Below are 21,926 nucleotides of genomic sequence, written 5' to 3'. Positions count from 1 at the left end.
ATAAATTCTGTCTTAAAATTTGTTTTAAATCCCCAATTAATCTGTCTCAAATAACATATCAAAAATAATTTTAATCTGTTTATAAATTCGTTTATTATTTTATTTATAAATCTGAATATAATCATTTTAAAATTTATTACTAAATTTATATTATATTATATTTTTATATTTTTCATCTACATAATACTTTTAACAATAACACATTTCAAACAAATTAAAAATATTTAAAACAATTAATTTTAATGCAAAATATCTTACAATTAATATTGAAATAAATAAATATTCACACCACCTAAATACATTTAACCATTAATCAAAGATAAAATAATTTAATCTTTATTTCACTTATCACAACACTCACTAGGACCAGATCCTCTTAGATATAAATGATTTGTATATCCCACCTCTTGAATCATTTTACGAATCATCTCCTTTAGATTTTCTTCTTTGTGTACCTTTCTGGATACGTTGTTCTTCCATCTGTCTATTTTCTTTGATAATAAGTTCCAATTTATTTTTACTTTCAGTAATTTCTTCCTCCATCCTCTTGTTAGTAGCACGCATGTCTTCAATTTCTTGAAATAATTCCTTGTTCTTCTCATGGGAGCACATTTCATTGGAATTTCCATTGTATGATCTTCTAAAGTGTTGATTGCATCCAAATCCATACACTCTCACCTTGCATGGGTCTCCCACCACATCACACCATGACTTGAGATTGAATGAAGACTGAGTAGACTGATCATCAACATTTTGTCTCTCTTTATATTGTTCCTGTCCATATTACAATAGTTTATATTAATTTAACAAATATAAAAACAAACAAGTAAGAATCAATATAAGATAATAAAAAATTAATGAATAATTAATTATGTTGAGTTACACTAACTCGAGCCGATTTGTTATCCACAAACTCTCCAATACCTTACTTTCTTTTATGTATTTGTTCAAAAACCTCAAATTCATCCATATCTCGTCCCAAATCTTTTTTCTACAATTATACATAATATATGTCAATATAAAATAGAACAAATGAGATACACTGAATTTATATCTAAATGTCAAATATTTAATAAATTTATCAGATGTTTAAATTATTGGAATAATGTGGTATTTGGTCTATCTGCAAACTAGAGCTGGTCTTTAGAATATTAACATAAATTTAGGGTATATACCCACAAATCCAATTAATGGAAACATGAGGATGAAACAATAGAAAGAAGTGCATTTAGGGAGGACATCTTACCTCAAAAGGAACAACTCCTTCAGTGCTTCAAAGCTAGTAAATGCATAGCATTTCCCTACCTTGGATGTCACCATAGCTGCAACTCGATGAAGAAATTTTTTAGTTATTTCAGTACCAAAAGTACATAAGGGTAAGACTCTTGAATGGTATTAGGCATAGACAATTGGTATATAATGCATCAAATCACATGCTTCAACAGTAAGATAGCAAATTAGTCATTTAGTGGATCCAAGAGCTGCAAACTGAAAAACAATTAGAACTAGTACAAAGATTTTTACCAAATCATCTAATAGAAATTTTGCAGAAAATGCCAACTATCATGGTTGTTATATTTCAATCTCAACCTTAGGATATAATATTAATAGCAAAATAGATACCTCAATAATACTAATAATATTGAAAATAGTACCAATATTTTCACCAAATCATCTGGTTCAACATTTTGCAGCAATCAACAATATTGGTTGTTATGAATTATGATTGCAATTTCTACCTAAGAATATGATAGTATTACTAACAATCACAATATATACCTTAATAATAATAATAATAATAATAATAATAAATTCATTACCCTATGAATGGTTTTAATTGTCAATCGGTATCAGACTGCGCAAAACATATCAGTCCAATTGTCAATCAAAGACATAGATAAGCATTATTATGCCACAGGCCACACAGTTTTGATAGGATTGATTGAGGCAAAGCTTGCCTTAGCTAATGACATTAAGAACTAGCCGAAGTAAGATATTTTTCAAGTAACTCATCCTTTTGATTTTGTGAAGTAACTCATCCTTTGATTTTGTGTGTCAATCATGTGGAGGAGATAAAATTATATAGAGTGAGAAGGGGAAAAGGTGAACTAGCAGCAACCGCAAAAAGGAATGACATAGAGACAAAGAATCTAGAATGAATATTGTGAATCCAAGTCCAACTGTGATTTGAGACATAATTTTGGGCAGGTGATCAAATCAATTTGAATACCAAATGTGCTCATCAGACTTGAGTTCTACTTGGGGCCATGTTGTTTCATGTTGACAGAGAGATGAGAGGGAGGATAGATGAGTCCAATAAGCAGAAGACAACCAAGAAGTTGAGCACTCTATCACTAGCTAGCTTCCTCCTACAACTACTAGCAACTTGAGATGTTGCTTCGTGTTCCTCGTCAAATTTAGTCCCTTATCTAGTTGTTTTTGGTCTATGTGATTCCTCTTATGTTTAATCAATCTACCAAGTCTAGATCAGAGGTCCATGAATGATTCTATCGTACGTTGCTTTCTAGAATTGCACTGAATCAATTATATAATATTTTAATAGATGGTAGATAAATTTATAAGGTATTGATAGAACTATATATCTAATTAATTTATTAAATAATCCAATCAATTATAATTTAATCAATCAAGGTCATTGATTTACTCAAGAACAAACAAAATCATCATCGCATCCATATTAACACGGCATAATGCAATACCAAAATTATATCATTCTAGATAGAGACTCAAACTCTGGCATGGCTCATGATATAAATCCTTGGTTGCTAGTAAACTATGTTTCCTTTTTTCATTGGAAATTTTTGTTGTGTTTTATTCAAATCTAAACAGGGTAAACTTAGATCTAAATCCTCTCATTACAATTTTATATAATTTCATACATTAAACAATTTTTTTGTCTTTTAGTTTTCATATCAAATTGTAACTTTATCAATTCTATAAAATAAGGGTGATACATAAATTTTTGCCAGACTCATATTGATACCAGTACCAACCCAATGAACTATGCTTCTTGTGCCTTTCCTAGTAAACTACATTTCCTTTTTTTTTTGTTGTCATGTTTGTTATGAATATGCACAAAGTGCAGACTTCTATCGTTTTGCATACATCTGGTGCTTATATAGTCTCTTTAAATTCATCTATATATATTTACCGTTCCCAAAAAAACAAATAGCTGATGAATCATACACCAATGAGAAAAATCAAATTCCTGCACTCTTCATTTTCAACTACTAATCCAAGGTATACTTGAAGGATTCCCAGGCCTAGAAAACAATTTAAAGAAAGTTAACCACTTAGAAGCTTGCTTGTGGTGATAATAAATCAATTATAGTAAGAGATTTCTTGGCTACAGGTGACTATGAGTGTTGGTTAAGCTCATGACGTTCAGTTGTCAAGTAAATGATTAGCATGAACATACTGTACATCTTAATACTTGTAAAAAAATAAGATAGTAAATAATGTTACGAAAGTTAAACTAGACGATACACATAATTCAAATGTCCATAAACTAAAGTACGATCTTTTCAATAATGGATTTAACTTTGAACGGTGCGTTAATGTGATGAAAGGAAAGCAGAATAACTCACACAAAAGGGAATCGAGTGCCCTCATATTTGCGATGGGGTTATCCTCGACCAAGCAAGTGAAAGCTGAGACTTTATCTGCTGGCATCCCTGACCTTGCTATCACTTCCAGCAGCCAAGATGACCAAGGCTACAACCAATGTGGTGGTTACGGCAATGACTAGGCACAACCACCTCGCAATTAGGTCGCGCGAGCGATTGGCGTCCCGTGCGACAACCACCGCGCGATTAGGTCATGACCTCGATCGCGTGAGTAGGACACAACTAGTGTTGCACGTTCTAGGACGGAGAAGAAGGATGGAGAAGAAAATTAGGATTACCTGAATTGATCTTGTTCGGTGGATCGTGGAAAGAACTCCGGAGAAGAAGATCACGAGCGCCTTAAGCCGGAGCGTTGCGTGCCTTAGAGTCGTGCGGGATTTGAGACCAGAGAAGAAGATTGCTTACCCCTTAAGTCAGAGCCATGCCTGCCTTAGAACCGTGCCTGATTTGGGACCGGAGAAGAAGATCGCGTGCAGCCGGAGAAGAAAATCGTGCAGCCGGAGAAGAAAATCGCCGCGCTTGCAGGCTTGCAACCGTGCGAGATTTGGGAAAAAAAAGTAAACTTTTATATTAGAATAGGGTTTGGGTTTTTATTAATTAAAATAAAATATATTTATAATTACTTAATAGTTTTTTCTTAAATTATACAAATTATAAACCGATTTTTTTTCTGTTTAAAATATTTTAAAACAGATTTATAAACCAATAGGAGTTGATATCAAATTTCGTTACTAATCCGTATTAATTTTTATTTATAAAAATTAATTTATAAATTTTGTTTCTAATTTATTTTAAATTCCGTTTTAAAAATATTTTTCTATATTATTTTTTTTTAAAGTAGAACAGATTAATAATTCCGTAGCTAATCCGTTTATAATTTACTAAAATTTAAAACAGATTTTATTTTCGTTTTAAAAATTTGTTTATGAAGTCATGTTCTCTTGTAGTGTTAGACTAATTCACTAGGGATTATGTCGCGTCATTTACACATATAAATCTAGTTTCATGTTTTGATTGAGGACAAGTAAATGTTTAAGTCTAAGGGATTTTGATGAGCGCATTTTATATAGGTTTTTTTATCGTAATTTGACTCACATCTTGTCTCATTTTATATGTATATATTTCATGTTTTCATCTCTCTGTGCTTCATTTCATTACTTATACTCTTTTAGTTCGGAGAACTTCTCTTTGGTTGTTTTCATTGATAGAGTATGACCCTTGGCGGTCGGCTAGAGGAGGAGTAAATAGCCCTGTAAAATAAAACAAACTTTCCTCGAACTTTTACAACTTTATTAAATCAAACACTTGTGAAAAAAATAAGAAACTAAATGATAAAAGGAAGAGGCATAAAGGATTTACTTGATTACAACTGATCCTGTCCGAGAGTCGAGTCGACGGACGCTGGGGAGATGCCGCTCACGTTGACTGGATGTAGACTGAAGATGATGTGGACCTCCAACGAGCTAAGTCTACAACCACAAGTCGTTAGTGCTGAGCTAGGGAGGGGTTCCCCGGCGATGACCCTCCGACGCTCAAGTCAGTCACCGGCGGCAAGTGAATGAAGTAGAGAAGAGAAAATAGCAACAACGTAACTGTAGCTACAGTAGTGAACATACCTCCGATGAAGCTTTGGGACTCCTTATATAGGGCCCCCGGGAGCGCGGGTGCACACTTGTCGAGGCATGCACGCTTCTCAAAGCTTATCATGAAAGGACGTGTCAATAAAGTGCCCCTAACACCATACCTTAGCAGCCCGAGCATATCTCTGACAAGACAGTGGAAGCTTTACCGTACGATCCTCCGCCTGACTATGTCGCCGACCACGTCGTCTGCCAGTAGCGAGTTCCCAGAAGGATATCACCAGCTGCTCCTTTTGTCCATTACTGGGTTGAGCGGGGGAGCCGCCCGCCAGTCTGTCATCCAGTTGATATAGCGACCTGGCCGAGAGAGATGTCCGCTCGGCCAATGGTCTGTTATCTTGGCTCCATCCTGTCGAGCGAGGGAGCCATGCCTACTTGGTCAGGGATGTGTCCGCTGTTCGGCCGAGCGGGACAACCGCTCAGCCTCCGTTCCTCCATATTGGAACCTTTTGAGCGTCGGAAGCTCGGTGTCTGGCCGAGCTGTCGTAGTGTTGGGTTGGGTATCCCTCGCGCTGATCTGGCTGATGGGTCAGCCGATCGGATGAACTCCCGGGGCGTTGACCATCTTGACCTTCTGCCGGGCAGGCCCCACCTTACCACCGGATCAACAACTGAGGAGGTTGTTAATCCAAGGAAGATAAAAGCTCACTAACGTCCCTTTCAGGCGGAGAAGCCTCTTACAACAGTTAAAGCACTCAAAATGCATAGCTAGACAAAAGAAATCATTTACAAGTGTTCTATGTAAGCTTCTGGGAGCAGGGCTGCTTTTATAGCTCTGCTCAACGCACTTAGAAGGGTTCCAGTTGTCTGGAATGGGATAAAAGTTTATCCCCGATGCAGCAGGTCGCACCACATCGCAAATGGCAAACTTTTGGTTCCAAGCTCCTAGAGTCCGGGTCTTTCGCTCCGGTCTTGCTCGCATTGGTTCGGATCTTATGCTCCGGCTCCGCTTGCTTAGGTGATATCAACCATCCTAAATAGGGCTCACCCGAACCCAACTTTCGACTTTCGAGCAATCTTCCGCTCCGGCTTCTCATCCCTCGGAAACGTCGTGCGCCTCCTTCTCGTCCGCCTACGTACTCTTCCGCATCACCTCATCCCTCAGACCCACCGAGCTCATCAGCTCTCTTCCATGTCGTCTTTCTCACTAGCTGCATCTTTCGCTCAACTTTCTGTGCTCCTAAGTTCCTGCACACATAGACACAGGGGTTAAATATCAACAGAACCTAACCTGACTTGGTTGATCACATCAAAACTAGCTTGGGGTTCTAACAATCTCCCCCTTTTTGATGTGATCAAATCCAAGTTAAGTTAGGGTAAACCATAAACAAATAGTTATAATTTTTTCAAAAAAAAATTACAAGTACAAAAATAAAAAAGATTAAAATTGTACTATCTCCCCCTAGACTTAATCTTTATTACTCCCCCTTTTGATCACATTAAAAGTGGGATACATTAAACATATTACTTGGAAGGTCTAAAAAGTCTAAGGAAAAAATATAAAAAGTTAAGTTTCAAGAACTTTGATTTTAAAAAAAACTCCTTTAATAATAAAAACTTTGGCAAGGGTTGAACAGAAAAAATTTCACAGAAAGTTGAATTTTTGGCAAAATTTAAAAAAAAAATACATTTTGATCACTAATTCATAAAAATTTCTAACAAAAAAATTTCAAAAGTTTGTTTAGATTAACTTAAACAAATTTTAATGATTTAGACATTTTTAAATACATTTTTCTAGCAAAAATTTAAAGCATTAATTGAATGTTTCATAGTAAGTCAATTAAACATTCAATTCAGTAATTAGCTTTCAGGCTGTGGCGAGGCACTAGGCTTTCTTGGTTATTGGAGCCTCAACTACTTCTAGACAAAACCTCTTAAAGAATTTAAACATTTAATTTTCTTTCTGAAAGCCCTAAGAAAGTAATTATTCTAAATATAATTTTGGAACCCAAAATAGGTTTCTTCCTACAGGATTAATCAGAAATTTCTTAGGAATGTTTATTTTGTGATATTTTCTTAATTTGGCCCTTATGATATTTAAAAATTTGGACGCCAGTTCCCCCAGAGCTATAATCGCTGCACAAGCTCGGGCATCATCCCATATCTGTGCGAGCGACCCTTGTATTCTTATTTGATGCCCAAGGGTGAGCGATGCTGGGTCGTCCGGATGGCGATACTCGTCAGTCGACAAGTGGATGGTTGTCATTATTGATCTCTGGCTGCTTGAGACAGAAGGTACAGAAGTGGCTTGGCCTGTGGGCTTGAGGAGATTGGTCGGATGCGGGACACGTGCGCCGCCTGCAAAGGGGGTGGCATGAAGGCTACCAGAGGTGCAACTATTAATCCCTCAGGCAGACTGGACAATGACAGTGTTTGGTTAGCAGATATAGTGCATGGGAGTACAGCAGCTCCCTGATCGGGAGCAGGCACGGAGGTTTCGCCCAGCTCAGAAGGGGGTCGAGAGACGATTGATGCTGGAGTCTGCAAGGCGGAAGTCACAAATCGGGAGGAAGCCCCTTCCGCTCGGTGCCTCTTGTGGTGTCGCAGGGGCACGTTAGAAGTCGTCAACTCAGAAGCGACCGATATCGGGACCATGGACGGCTGTTCAGACAAAAGATCCATTGTTGCAGCCGCCACATTGCTTGTAGCTAGCCGACTTCCTCCAGCACCGCTCCCCAGCAATTGAGTTCCCTCCTCGCCGAGCGGATCCTCATTGGAACCGATCAGCTGTAGACCGCGGCTCTCCAGCTTTGCCATGGCTGCGTCATTGATGTTTGTGTCCACAAGCTTACACTTGCTGGCTAGACACGCTCGCAACATGATTCGAACTACACAAAAGGAAGAAAAATCAATTAGATTCAAAGATTGGGGAAAAGAAAGAGCATACCTAGGCTGGACGAAGCCTTGTGCGGATCCGGCTCAGGTCGAACACATAGAGGACACTCTCTAGCAGCAACTTGTGGATATGGTATTTCTGACCGGCCAAGCTGGAAGCTGCATGGAGGTAGTCCGAGTGGCTCTTGTATTTCTTGAACTCAGGAGGGTTCTGCACCTCTAATTACCACCTGGTCGGAAAGTCCGACCGCTCGGGAAAGCAAACAAAGAAGTAGTAGTCCTTCCAATGCTTGTTGGAGAACGCCATTTTATCGAAGAAAACTAGGCCCACTCGGGTCTGGAAGAGAAAAGTCTCTGGCTATGACAATTTGGGATAATAGAAATAGTGGAAGAGACGAGGAGTAAGAGGCATGCCGTGCAGGCGGAATAGAACGACAACCCCGCACAGCAGTCGAAAGGAGTTCAACACTAGTTGATGGAGAGAAATACGAAAATATTTACAAACGACAAAGAAGAAAGGATGAATCGGGAACTGAAGACCGGAGGTAAATTGGTCCCTAAAGAAGCATACAAAACCCGAAGGTGGCTCCTTCGAGCGGTCAAAAGCCGAAGGAAGACCGATTTAATAATTGGAGGGAATTTCAAAGGTAGCTCTCAAACTCTCAGCATCGCCTTTGTCGAACCTGGGCTTGATGGACGTGTACCAGGGCCCAGGGACGGAGATAGGAGGTTAAGAGGAGCTTGCCATTGGAAATAAACGTCAACAAGAAACAACGAAGAAGTTCAATTGAAAGAAAGGACGCTAAGAACAACGAACAGATCCGGTTGAAGGGTACAGAAATCTTACTAGAGAGATCGCTACGATCGTCTGAAAGGAAGAACGTAATGTCGCTGGAAAATTTGAAGACGAAGACACAGAGTGAGGAAGATGACGACGCAGACGAGGTTTATAAACCTCGCGACCAATCGACCTCAGTCATCCGATCCAAAGCTACGGAAACCTAGAAGCAAATCCCATTATTGGTTTTGAAAAGGTGCACGCCTCATTGTAAGAGGATATCCGTCTGTCACATCGAGTGTGCGGCGATAGTAAGGGACACGTGTTCTTTGGTCACCGGAAAACATTTAATAAGCTTAATTAAAAAGGTATGGTTGCGTGTCCAGTCATAATTATCAGGGATTTACACGGTCTTCAAGAAATTTGGATGACGTCAGCCATGACCGAGTTTGCCTGAGGACGCATAAGGAAAAGGCCAACATGTGCCAAGTGTTACTGCTCATCGTCCCGATCGGTGTAAAGAACGGGTCACGAGGCTGAGCCCGGTAATGGCAAAATGAAGCTAAGCGACATTGGCTTGTAGGCTCTTAAGCGATTAAAGACCAAGCACAGTCCGATCGGCCACTGAAACATATGGGCCGAACGGACCTTAAAGTCACCAAAGACACATCTTCTTGCCTAGTTAGTCAGACTTGCAACCTTCTTCGACTAGACTTGAAGAGGAGGCTTGTGATGCGACGGTAAGGAGGAGCTCACCTGGCATGGGTTAACGACCACGGTGGAGGTCAAAGTCAAAACGGTCAACATCAGGGCTCAGAGGTTCAACCGCGTCGCCCAAGTGAGAGGGGGCTATATAGGCCGATTGGAGGAACCGCTGTCCGATCGGCCGTCTGGATGAAACAACGTCTAGTCAGCCCGATCGACAGGAGAGCGGGTCGAGCGGGCCACCCATCCGGCTTAAGGTATGTCGTTGACAGTGTAATGAACCGATATAATAAAAGAGGAAAAGGCGAATACATAATAAGGGGAAGAGAAAATAAAAAAGAACACTCCATCTATCATTGAATGCGGAAAAGTCAAGACAAAGATGTCTTCTGTTTGCAATTAATATCATTAAACAGAGGCATATGAAGGGTCACTAAACAAGTATAAAAGAGTATGTTAGGTATGAAGAAAGGTAAGGATTCATTTCTATCTCTATTATTTTTTATTTCTATTTTTCTATTTCTAACTTGAAGGTCGGAGCAAATGGAGCTTTATCTTTTAATTTTAGCTTTTGATTCCCTCAACAAATTGTTATGATTTACTTCATTTCTTATTTCTTTTAAAACAAAACAAATTAGTTAGATTGATCCTTTACAATTTAAAGGAGTACGAATTCCTATTTTAGTTTATTTAGCATTTTATTTTTATAAAATTAATTGGTAAAAAAATTGACTGGTTTTCCTTTTTTTTTCCCCTGCTTTTGTTCATCTTTTTTTAGGTAAGCAAGATACATGGTTTTTTTAATGCAGCTTCAATCTTTTTCTTTAATTGTTTAAAAGGGTAAAAGAAAATTGAATACTGCGTTTTTTTTCGATTTTTTTTTTTGTTGTTTTCCATCGTGATGGTTGATCTTTTGATAGCAATTTGAAGGACGTGCGGCAGACTAGGAGCCGGCCGTCGTGCCGGCGGTAGGCGGGTGCCATGGTCCTCTGCGTGTCTTGTTGTTGCGGCAGAATTTGTCAGTGGGGGCGCCGGTGCGGAGGAGGAAGTGGGCGAGGTGGGGAGTGCCGCCGGTGAGGTTCTCCGGGCAGAGGAACTCGCCGCTGCTCACCCTCTCGACCTCCCGGTCGTAGTCGTGCACAAGAACATCCACGTGCCCTCCGGGCACCGACCTAGCCATCACGGCGGCCGTGAAGATGGACGCCGCCCGCCCGGGCGTCTCCGGCGCGTTCCCCTGCGGCCCGTCCACGAGAATCACGTCCCACGCCACGCCGTAGAGCTGGTTCGGTAGGTCGTTGACCGCGAGGCGGCAGTCGGAGTAGAGCAGGTTCTGTACCGGCCGGCACTCCCCGCGGCGCTGCCGGCGAGCGGTGGCCAGGAGCTCCGGCGTCTCCCGGACCGTAGTGATGAAGGCCACGTCGAAAGCCTCCAACCCCGGGTTCAGCCCCTCCGCGCGCCCCACCAAGTACTCGCTCTCGCCCACGAACACGGTGCGCCCGCCGTGGTTGAGAGCGCGCCAAAGCGGCGTCTCGTGCCCGATCCCGAACACGAGCAGGTTGCACGGCGCCCGGCGCCGGATAACGCCGGCGACCGCCCGCATATCCTCCTCCTCCATCTTTTCCGAGGTATTGGAGGACGCGGCGTACTCGAGGAGCGCGTCGAAGACCACCGCAGGAAGCTGCTTCTCCCCGTCGCCGGCGGGCAAGGAAACAGAGGAATCCGAAATATAGTAAGCGTGCGTGCCCACACCTCTCGCATTGGAACCGTTGTGGAGGAGAGCGAGGAGGGACGCGAAGGCGAAGAAGGAGAGGATAGCGACGAGCCAACGGCGGTAGTGATGGTGGGAGAGCAAGATGGAGAAGGATGCGTTGAAGCCATGGCCACCTTGCTTGTGATTGAGCGTAGACTGCAAAAATATCAACTTTGTTCTGTTTACTCCCTTCATTCTCTCTCTCGTCTTCTTCTCCCTCTCCAGAGGAGGAAGAAGAAGAGATTGGATGGTGATACCCAAGTTGTATGCGGTGTCTCATTTATAGATTCATTTAAGTCTTGTTAATGTGTTCATCAAACTTTGTGTATACATTGATTCTTTCACAAGCCAATGGGAAGTGATGAATGGCTTCAGCTGTTACTGCAATGGTAAAATTCTGATATTAAACATGTCAACTGTGCTGATGTGATCATTTATTTTAATTCTGAAAACATTGAACAGCCAATGTTGGGACACCTACATCATCTGTGTTGGTCTTACCAATTCTGAACATTGTTCTGATGCATGCAAAGTGGACAATTAGGTCAGTTAGTTTGGAATTTGCAAATTCAAAACAACCCACAGATGAGCTAAAAATAATTTTTTTTTTTTTGTTATCTTTCTGGAGCAGATTTTGATCTGCTTAAGTTTCTGATCACCAAGAATACAACTTTGTTCTTCGATGACATAAGTTTTCCGCTGAACACTGATGATATTTCTAGTGTTATGAGCATTGGCAAAACATAAAACAGAATTTGACTAGGTGACATGGAAATTTCTGCAAAAAAATCAAGCCTTGCGGAATTGAAGCTATCTTGAATTATGTATAGTCGTTGCTCTCAATTGTGGAGGAATTTCCTTCTCATACTCTCGCTTCCAACTATGATACAGTAGCGAACTGTTCAATGTTAGCTCATATTATTCATTTATTTATTTGCAAAATAATTCAGTAAAGATCGGGCAGCTTTGACTATTTTTGTTTTTTTTTCTCTGTTTTCTAGCACGGGAAGAAAAATGTAACTAGACTTTGAATTTTCAAATATTTTGAGATTGGACAGATTGAAAGCTGAAAGGGACACCACCACTTGATCACATTCGTTGATGCTTCTGATCTATACGATCGACACAAACATGTCAAGTTTAGCTAGCTCAGTCATTGATGGATCAAGAATTCAACTTAGAAGATTCTGCCGTGATGTTTGAGACCTTAACTCTCCTGCAAAAGATGGTCGATAGGAGTTTGATTCTGCAATCTTATTGTCTGACTAAAGCCTAATTTCGTTTCTATAATGAAATTTAAGCCGGAAAAAAGTCTTGTAGGTGATGTCTTGAATTTAATAATGAGAAGACAAATTCGAGTTTCTTTTCATCTTTGAGGAATCGTCTTCTAATCCCTGTCTTCCAACAACTTTGACATAGACATTAAGTGCAGACTTAAAGTGTTTTGGTCTGAAGAACTTGTTAGCTAACTTGTCTTTTTCAGGCCATATTCCAAGCAAATTTTATTAAAAATACAAGAAACTGGTTGCAAAATCAGGCCGTAACCGGACTATTCTGAACTTTGATTCTTGTGATTATTCTGTCTTCTGGAAAATAAAGGGGAAAAATTGGGCTTGTAGTATAGTCAACAAGCATAATAGCTCAACCATTGATTGGTGGGACATCAGAATCAATGAAACTCACTGATGGTGAAATAAAAGAAAAGATTAATAGCTTGGCATGTACAATTCAGTAGGCACTTCAAGATGGAAAATTGCGTTACAAAATTAATTGAATGCTAAAAAAATACATTCACAGATCCAGTACATCTTAAACTGCGACATTGTATAATATTGTTCTTGCTTGGAAGATTGTAAATGGCAAAGGGAACAATTACAAATCTCTTTGTTTTTCTGAGAACAAAAGCAATTAAAAGACTCAGGATATCTTGAACTACTAGTCACTTCCTAGAGAGAGTATCTTTGTCAGGATCAATTTCCAGGAATATCATCTGGCATTCTGTGAATTAGGTTAAATTCCCACGAATTCAGTCATTTGACTTGGTTTTTCTCTCTACAGATTTGAGGCTTTTTACCTCACCATGAAGCAGGATCATCAGCCATTATAACCTTAGCCGATCCTCTAGAATGAGGGGCATTATTACATACAATAGCATTATAAGTCGAGATCTTCCAACTTTTTGTTGCAAAGGCCCTAGTTGAGATCCACAACAGACAGCTGAACCACTTAAGATATGCTCATTGAAGGAAGTCATTTTCTTGTGTCTCAGCCTCCTTCACTTCCTGAATCATCTTCAGAACCTGCAAGGTGGCTGGCCTAAATTCTGGTGAAGAACAAGTGCAGGCTGAAGCAATGTCAATGATCATCATGAGGTGCTCCTCAATATCTCGATCGGCCCTTACTGATTGTACCCAAACTGGAATATCAGATGCGATAAGAATTGGATGCTCTGAAGGGGGTTTCCCTGTGAGGAGCTCCAGCAGCAAGACACCAAAAGCATAGATGTCAGAGCTAGGGGTATGCTGTTGATTAGACTCTATTTCAGGTGCTCTATATCCTGGGTCACTATGATCGTCCAATGGTTGCAAAAGAAATGTGAGGCAATTGTCGGTAAGGCAAGCTTCAAAATCAGATCCAAGAAGAACATTTGAAGACTTAATGTTGCCGTGCACCAAATGACAAGTTTGATGGATGTACGCAAGTCCCTGCACCACATCATCTGCTATCTTTAAACATGAGGTCCAGTGAAGGGGCTTGGACCGTGTGAATTTTGAACCTGTAAGTCATAATTAACATTAAATTAAAGGGGAAAAATATAAACATGCATAAGATTGAGATGTATAACAACCTTTTTGAGGTCCATACATATTCAAGTGCAACACAAACTAATAAAGACATCTGTTAAGTGCAAATAACTTTCCTGACAGCATGACCTCATGTATATACTAAACTATTAGAATACACTCTTACGTGTATATACTGAAAGTCTCTTCCTTGATGTCCAAATTAATAAACTTGCTAAAGTATAATGTTAGAAAAGGCTCCATCCTGTTTGTCAAGATTCAGTGTGGACATGATTCATAGAATCCGTGTTGTTTTTAAGTCCAACATTTGTAGATGTATTGGGAGCCAGAGCAATGTGGACCATGTGGTTGACATCTTCATTGTTGATCACCTACTTTTGTAGTTTCTTCCCACTGATTGGAATTGATGAAGCTTCAAAGTGTACTAACCACAAGATAGCTTCCTAATTAAAAGTTACACTAGTTTCTGCAGCAGTGACACTATAGATTCGCTAGGAAGGTAAAGAGTTTGCAACGTTGATACCTATATGTAAAGAAATCAAGCAGGAAACAAGTTGACGTTTTCATAAACCCTATACAAATCTGCAACTTCGTATAGATGATGGCAAGAATCAGAATGGAATACTATTCGACTTTGTATTAACAAATAAAACTGAAAAAGAAAGTGATCATACCATGAATGAGGGAGTAAAGGCTGCCATTTGGTTGATAATCATAAACAATCAGTCTCTCTTCGTTTGCTTGGAAATATGCCCGCAAAGGCACTAAATTTGGGTGTCTCAGACTGCCCACTCGCTGTATATCATGCTCAAAACCCTCCTTAGCCGCAGTCCCAAGTTTCTTCTTGTCAAGCCTTTTGACGGTGACGGCTAATCTACCGTCGAGCACAGCCTTGTATGTCGATCCAAGGCTCCCTCTCCCCAGCATTTCCGCCGAAGCTCTCATCAACTGCTCCAGATTACAGAACGGTTCTTCTGCGCAGAAAACCAAAGACCCATTTTTTCCCATTCTCTTCACCCTCTCTTCCGATATTGCCAGTGCCAGCTCGGCCGCAGGGTCCACGGCGCCAATGCCAGTGCTCTCAATATCCTCATCGGTGTAACTCTTCGCATTGATTTCCGATATGTCGGCGACGCCGTTGGTCACTGCGTTTTTCTCCGTCATCTCTGTTCCCTGTTGCTGTCCCGGTATCTTCTTCCTTCTAATGACCAACGAAGCAGAAAAGGCAACAATTAGCACAATCGCGCCTATCAAGAAACCAATAGCCACCAGCGTCGTCTTGTGCAAGCCTCGTGACGGTGAAGCCGAGCGAGGGAGCCCCGTTCCTCCGTCCGAAGCGGCCGTAGAGGCGGGGGAAGGGGCGGCGCCGGTCGACGGGCTGACTCCACGAGGAAAGAAGCTATTCGAAGCGCATTCCTTCCGCACAAGCCCGCCGCAGAGCCCGGGATTGCCGGCGAAGACCGAAGGGTCGAAGGAGGCGAGAACGTCGGTGGCGGGGACCGCGCCGGAGAGGTCGTTGCCGGAGACATTAAAGCTCTTGAGCGACGACTGATTGAATGCGGGGATCGATCCGTTGAAAAAGTTCTCCTCGAGGAGAAGGGCGTGAAGGCCGTCCATCTCGGCGAGAGCCGGGGGAAGCGGTCCGGCGAGGCGATTGTGCGACAGGTCGAGCGAGCGGAGGGCGGAGAAGTCGAGGAGGGAGTCCGGGAAGGGGCCAGCGAGGGAGTTGTTATTCAAGCTGAGGACGCGGAGATGGTCGAGGCGGGCGAAGGCGCCTCCGGGGAGGCGACCGGCGAGTCCGGCGGAGGCGAGGACTAGACTAACCACGCGGCCGTCGACGGAGCAGGAGACACCCGTCCAACGGCAGTAGCTGGAGGCGGGGACGAAGGGGAGGCGGTCGGAGGGGTCGACGGCGGCCTTGAGAGCCAAGAGGGCGTCTGCGTCAGACCCCTGGGCGCAGAGAGGGGAAGGGAAGAGGGAGAGAAATAGGAGCGGAAGTCCAAGCAGTAGCATTGCAGCGGCGGAAGGAAAGGGAGAAGAAGAAGAAGAAAGACAAAAAACAAAGAAACGAAAGGAGGAGAAAATGATTGTTCCTTTCTATCACTCAGACCCAAGGGAAGAAAACAAAAAGGGAAAGGAAACGGAGAAGCGAGATAATGTCGATGTCACGTGAATGCAGGTCGTGGGCAGGAGCTGGCGGTGGCTGTGTACACGAACGCGGAGTTGCAAGTGTGGAACAGGAGAAGTTTAGAATCCAAAATAAAAATAAAAATAAAAATAAAAATAAAAATAATTAAAAAAATCAAATAAAATGAAATTCCTCCCAAGTGTGAATTGCTAACGACCCCCGGAGTCGGACACCTTAGTTGGTAGCCGGACTAGGTTGTCGCATGTTACTCTTAACAGCTTTATTCTTTTTTAAAAAAATGAAATTCATAGCTTTTATAGATTATTATCTCCCCAAACAACACAATTTAAAACGTTTTTTTCCATTTGTTCGATCAAAAATCCCACAGAATAACTCTGCCCACGGTTATACGCAACTTTATATGCTATTTAGTCAGATGCCGACAGAATTACAGAATTTTAACAGCGATTGCAGCAATGTTCTCTTTTGTCGCTGTGATGGAAAGTTACACCAACTACCAACCGGTCATTCTCCACTTTTGCATCAACTTTTGCACAAAGCTTCAAATCTATCAAATTTTTAGAAAATTTCAAGTTTGTTAAAATACAGTTAATTTTTCAGTGAATCTATCACCCCATTTAGGGGTTTGATGACACATACGTATCTGTTGTTACAGATTTCTAAATCAATGTGCGTATCAGGGTGCCTCAGCCATGCTTCAGAGCACCAAACCTTGCTGCCAGCTGATCGTAATCTGGAAGTCTAGGATGCACTAGACCGCGACTGAGACGACTCGTCGGATCAGACAGGAGCGAACTGACCCGACCAGGTTCTCTAGTCTGGGCCGGGCTAACCGATTCTGATGGCGACCAGGAGGAGGTCCTTGTGGGAGGAGGAGGCAGTTGGATTCTACCTTCCAATTTAGTAGCAGCCCTACTCTGAGTTGTACCTTTATCTGTCCCTTTCCTGCTGTAGTACAACAAGAGGTCGTCCAAGATCTTCTCTTCGTCATCACGCTCATCCTGGATAGCTTCTGCATTCTTCCTCCTATCCTGACCTTTGTCGACGGCGTTATCATCCTCGGTGTCATTAACAGGCGACTTTCGGAGCACTTTCCGGACAGAAAAGGGCTTGGGCTTCTCGGTATCAGAATCTCCATCCAGCTTTTTTGGAGCATTGTTCATCGAATTTAGCTTCGTAACATATGGTGGATTGATCTTCAATAGTGCAACCGGCTGGTTCTCTAACTCATCAGTTGCGCCCATTCCTTGACGTCTTTTTTCACGCACTCGTCTGTTTCCACTCTTTCCTAGCTCATTCCTACCGACTGGTTTTGGCTTCAGAGGCTTCGCTGGATCAATGTCTTCCTCCTGTATGCTCTCTAAAACCTCAAATTTTCTTCCTACATCATGATTCCTCCTTGGTTTCTCACGAGATTCTGTGTTGCTTTCAGGCGGTGCTATTGTTTGTAAATCAAATGCCTTGAGCCTGGCCTCCATTTCAACTCGATGTTCATCGAGCCACTCTTCATTCTGTTCATCGAGCTTAGTTGGAGCCTGGCCTGCAGATTTAGGTGAAGGAAGATTGCGTGATTCTTGATTTCTTTCGCCTGTCCAACTTACAGAGAGTTCTTCGGCAATTTCTTGTATCACCTTCAGCTTCCATTCCCTCGAGAAAGATTTCCTGTTTGTTTTCTCAGCAAACTGCAAGGGAACCATACGAGTCAGAAATTGAATCGATACGCTTGGCGCGCTTGGAATCGGGCATTAGGATTGGCACCTCGGCGTTCACAGACGACTCCAGGCAGTTCCCATATCTTTCTGTAAACAGAGACCGGAGATCACGCAACTCCGGCAAGTCTGAGAATCTCGCTGCTGCATAAATTAGAGTCGATATCGCTTCCATGGATTCTTCAGGACATTCTCTGCCGAAAGGACATCGAATTAAGCAGATAGGAATTTATGAAAAGCTTACTGAATCTAAGTAACAGGAATACCTCTGCTTCTGTAGAGTCGGAAGCTGATTCGAGATACATTCGCAGAATTTTTCGATCATTTCGTAGCAGAACGCCCGGTTCATCTCCACAATCAATGCGTCCATCTTCACAGGATCAGAAAAATTAGAACTTTACGAGTTGAAGCTAATAAAAATGCAATCTTTTTTCGAGGTATCTTCTTACCCTTCCGAAGGCGTTGGATTCATGGCCGGCGGCGATGAGGTCGGCGACGTCTTTTTTCAAGATCCGCACCACCACCCGCTTCTTCTTCTTGATCCGTTCCGCCCTCAACTTTATGCACCGCACGGCCTGCTTGCTGCCATGGACGAAACACCATGAATGTAAATCCAGTTTTAAACTAATAATTCAGATCGAAATTCTCACCATTTCTTGGAGAATTTTCCAAGCAGCAAATCACCAAACATCTTTGGTTGGAAGAGGAGAAGCGGAGGTGGAAGGAAGAAGATAACCCAAGCAATTAATTGAAATCAGAGGAGCGGCAGTTGCGGCTGCAAAGAAGAAAAACGAAGGCGAATTTATCGAACTAAACACATTAAAAAATCTGAATAAAAGGAGAAAAAACATATATATGCGAAGCGATCGTGGGAGGCTTGAAAGCTCTTCTTCTCATCTAGAGGCATAGCGTTCGATTACCATGCAAAAAAACAGCAGTTTTGTTCGAGCTCTGCGTTAATCTTAAATACGGAGAGTTTTTGTATAAATCGAGACGTTGGTGTGCGTGATCTCATGCTCCTCGTGATCCGGCGGTCTCCTCGCGGCCTTTTAATGGCTGTCGCCGGAATTACGATTCCTTGACTTGGCATTTTTCGCTGCTTGAATCAGTTCCAAACTGTTCCGGTAAAAACAGATAAATGATATAAAAAAACAATTAATTAAGAGAAAAAAATGGATATCATGACCAATTCGCAGGATTGAGGTTTATAATTTTAAAAAATAAATAAATAAAACTAATTAAATGAATTTTTTTTCTTTCAATTCTTTATTTTATGTAAAATAACACACTTGTCTATAACCTTTATCTCTTATTTATATTGGCTTCAAATATTTATTAATTAATGTCGTAACTTTCAATTAAGTGCTAAATTAACAAGTAATTCATAGAGATTTAATGAAATTATTATTTTAAATTGCTTACATTTCTTTTTGAAAAAAAATATATATCAGTAATTAATTTTAGAAATTGAGTGAGTAAAATTAGTAAAACATATTAAAAAATTATTGCCAAGGTAAAATAATAACATCGATATCTTGGAAGAGGTGCACAAGATAAATTTAACCTTCACATTTATTAATTAAGACACTTGACTACATTTGGCATTACATTAATATACTTCTCAGATAAGATTGATTATTGACAAATTTTCCAAATGCATCTCTTATTTCTACCATAAAAGCAATATAAAATCATTGAAAAATACCATGGTAACGTACGTTTTGCTAAAATATTGATGACCTTGGCAATTGTCAAAAACATTCAATAAGACTATATTTTTGCCTTTTATTTCTTATATGAACAGCGAAAATAGGAAAGTTTTTTTTTCTAAAAATATATTGATGGCATTTCACATTTCCTTCTCCCTTATTTATTCAATTCAAGTAAATGCAGCCTGAATGCTTACTTTGTTGCAAGTAGAAAATGCACATAAATACATATCGATACATAGATTTGAACGATATTTTGCAAGATTGTTATATTACAAATCAGGATTCTAATGATTTTTTGCTTAGTAACATACTCCGACCAGCAGCAAGAAGTCAAGAATACATAAATAAATATATCAGAAACTTGCGCCGTACGCATATGGAAAGGTTGATTGTGCCATCCATTAACGTTTTACCATTACAATATCTCTTTCGTGGGATTAAAAAAAATTAGAAACAATCTGGCAGAATAATCAGGGTATCGGGTGTGATCTGAGAAGGCCGGGTTGATTTTATTTTTAACATATGAATTTATCATTATGGACGAATTCAATGAAATGATTTAATGGATGTATGCATTATGTTTTTGATTTATAGGATGTAGATTATGCGGGTAAAAATTCGTTAAACTTTTTTTTTCTTGGTATTATTGAGAGTAAAGTAGAGAAAAATCCCTAATCATAACTTGAATTTTGCATACAATCCCCCCTCATAAAAAACTTTATTTCCACTCCCTGCATGCAAAGTTTTATTTACTTCAACTCCCTCGTGCAAATATTGTGACCTAATTGTTCCTCAGATTTTTTAGATACAAAATGTCCAAAAATGAATATAATTCCTCTTAAATCAGTATTTTACATTAGAATTGAGTATATTTTATATTAAATTGAGCATATTTTTTTCCTATTTTAATATAATTCCTCCTAAATTCAGCACCATGTAAAAAGAAAATCTAGTATATTTTCTATCTAATTAAGTATCATTTAAAGAAAATCTAGTATATTTTCTATCCAATTGAATATCATTTAAAGAAAATCTAGTATATTCGAGTATATTTTCTATTAAAATTACCCTTCATATTTTTTAGGTATAAATAGTCTAAAAATGAGTATAATTCCTATTAAATTCAGTATTTTAAACTAAAATCGAGTATATTTTCTATTAAATTGAGTACGACTTTTTTCCGATTTAATATAATTTCTCCTAAATTTAGTATCATTTGAAAAAAATCTAATATTTTTCATCCAATTGAGTATCATTTAAAGAAAATCTAGTATATTTTACATCCAATTGAGTACCATTTAAAGAAAATCCAATATATTTTCCATCCAATTGAGGTGAAAAAAGAATCGTACTCAATTTGATAGAAAAATATACTAGATTCTAGTTTAATGTACTGAATTTAAGAGAATTTATACTTATTTTTAGATTTTTTATACTTAAAATATCAGGGGCAATTAGATAAGTATATTAGCCTAGAGAGTGAAAAGAAAGATTTTTTCTAATGGAAAATGCATGTAAAATTATATTTGTCAATGGAAACTGCATGTAAATTTTTCCTATTATTTATGGGCTAATAATAAAAATAAATTTTAAAATAATATATCTTGCTTGTGGTCCCTACTCCCTATGGCAGGGCATCATTATTGATGCTTTTTTAATATTGAGAGGAGAATATGATTTGTTAACCAGAAGGAGAGCTTGGATCTTGGTTCAATATAAATAAAAATATAATATAATTAATAAGGACAGCACAATGTATGAATTTAAAACCAGTAGTCTTATCCTATTTTGTAAAAAGTTATTTCTAGATTTGAGTTTGTGACCTTTAAGTCAACAATTTTACTATTGTGCCCAATGTTTCCTTCTATAATATAATATAATCTATAAAATTAAAATTATATAAAAGCGTATAATCATAATGTATCATAAAATAATTATTTTATTATATTTTCAAAATTATAATAATTATTTTATTATATTTTCAAAAATATATATATGATCCTATCCGAACGCTGAATCGATGGACGCTGGGCACGTGGCGCTCTCCAAACTATTGACGTGGATCTTTGACCGGTCGTACGGGCCTTCGGCGAACCTGCAAGGAAGTCGGGCCGGGAGGGGATTCTCGACGACGATCCTCCGACGCTCAAGTCAGGCAAGAGGGAAATGAGAAAGTGGCTCTGAAGATGAAAGATCG

General features: G+C 40.0%; 2 protein-coding genes and 1 long non-coding RNA gene across 5 annotated transcripts; all 3 read right to left on the bottom strand.

Moving 5' to 3' along the window:
• Positions 1 to 219: 219 nt before the first annotated feature.
• Positions 220 to 4,206, bottom strand: LOC122032329. Of its 3 annotated transcripts, none has more exons than XR_006126044.1 (4): positions 3,926 to 4,206; positions 3,609 to 3,765; positions 1,247 to 1,322; positions 220 to 774 (listed from the first exon to the last, which is right to left on the bottom strand). It is a non-coding gene; the product is annotated as an uncharacterized LOC122032329 (long non-coding RNA). The 3 variants fall into 3 exon arrangements; XR_006126043.1 differs by having other exon boundaries at positions 3,609 to 3,735; positions 3,926 to 4,205; XR_006126042.1 differs by having other exon boundaries at positions 3,609 to 4,203.
• A 6,135-nt stretch (positions 4,207 to 10,341) lies between these two features.
• LOC122031830 (protein IRX15-LIKE-like) lies at positions 10,342 to 11,632 on the bottom strand. Its single transcript, XM_042591003.1, has one exon. The coding sequence runs from the start codon at positions 11,548 to 11,550 to the stop codon at positions 10,549 to 10,551; it is 1,002 nt and encodes a 333-aa protein (XP_042446937.1). The 5' UTR covers positions 11,551 to 11,632; the 3' UTR covers positions 10,342 to 10,548.
• Positions 11,633 to 13,049: 1,417 nt separating this feature from the next.
• On the bottom strand, positions 13,050 to 16,269 carry LOC122031829 (probable inactive receptor kinase At5g67200). Its single transcript, XM_042591002.1, has 2 exons — positions 14,834 to 16,269; positions 13,050 to 14,131 (listed from the first exon to the last, which is right to left on the bottom strand). The coding sequence occupies exons 1-2, from the start codon at positions 16,170 to 16,172 to the stop codon at positions 13,593 to 13,595; spliced, it is 1,878 nt and encodes a 625-aa protein (XP_042446936.1). The 5' UTR covers positions 16,173 to 16,269; the 3' UTR covers positions 13,050 to 13,592.
• Positions 16,270 to 21,926: the final 5,657 nt, after the last annotated feature.

This window comes from Zingiber officinale, chromosome 11A, assembly GCF_018446385.1.
Source record: "Zingiber officinale cultivar Zhangliang chromosome 11A, Zo_v1.1, whole genome shotgun sequence".
NCBI lineage: Eukaryota > Viridiplantae > Streptophyta > Magnoliopsida > Zingiberales > Zingiberaceae > Zingiber > Zingiber officinale.
This window is presented reverse-complemented; position numbering and strand designations above follow the sequence as displayed.

Coding starts and splice junctions, on each gene's coding strand:
- LOC122031830 (XM_042591003.1), bottom strand. CDS start 11,550: ATGAAGGGAGTAAACAGAACAAAGTTGATATTTTTGCAGTCTACGCTC.
- LOC122031829 (XM_042591002.1), bottom strand. CDS start 16,172: ATGCTACTGCTTGGACTTCCGCTCCTATTTCTCTCCCTCTTCCCTTCC. Junction 14,132..14,833: donor CCTTTACTCCCTCATTCATG/GTATGATCACTT, acceptor TATGACTTACAG/GTTCAAAATTCACACGGTCC.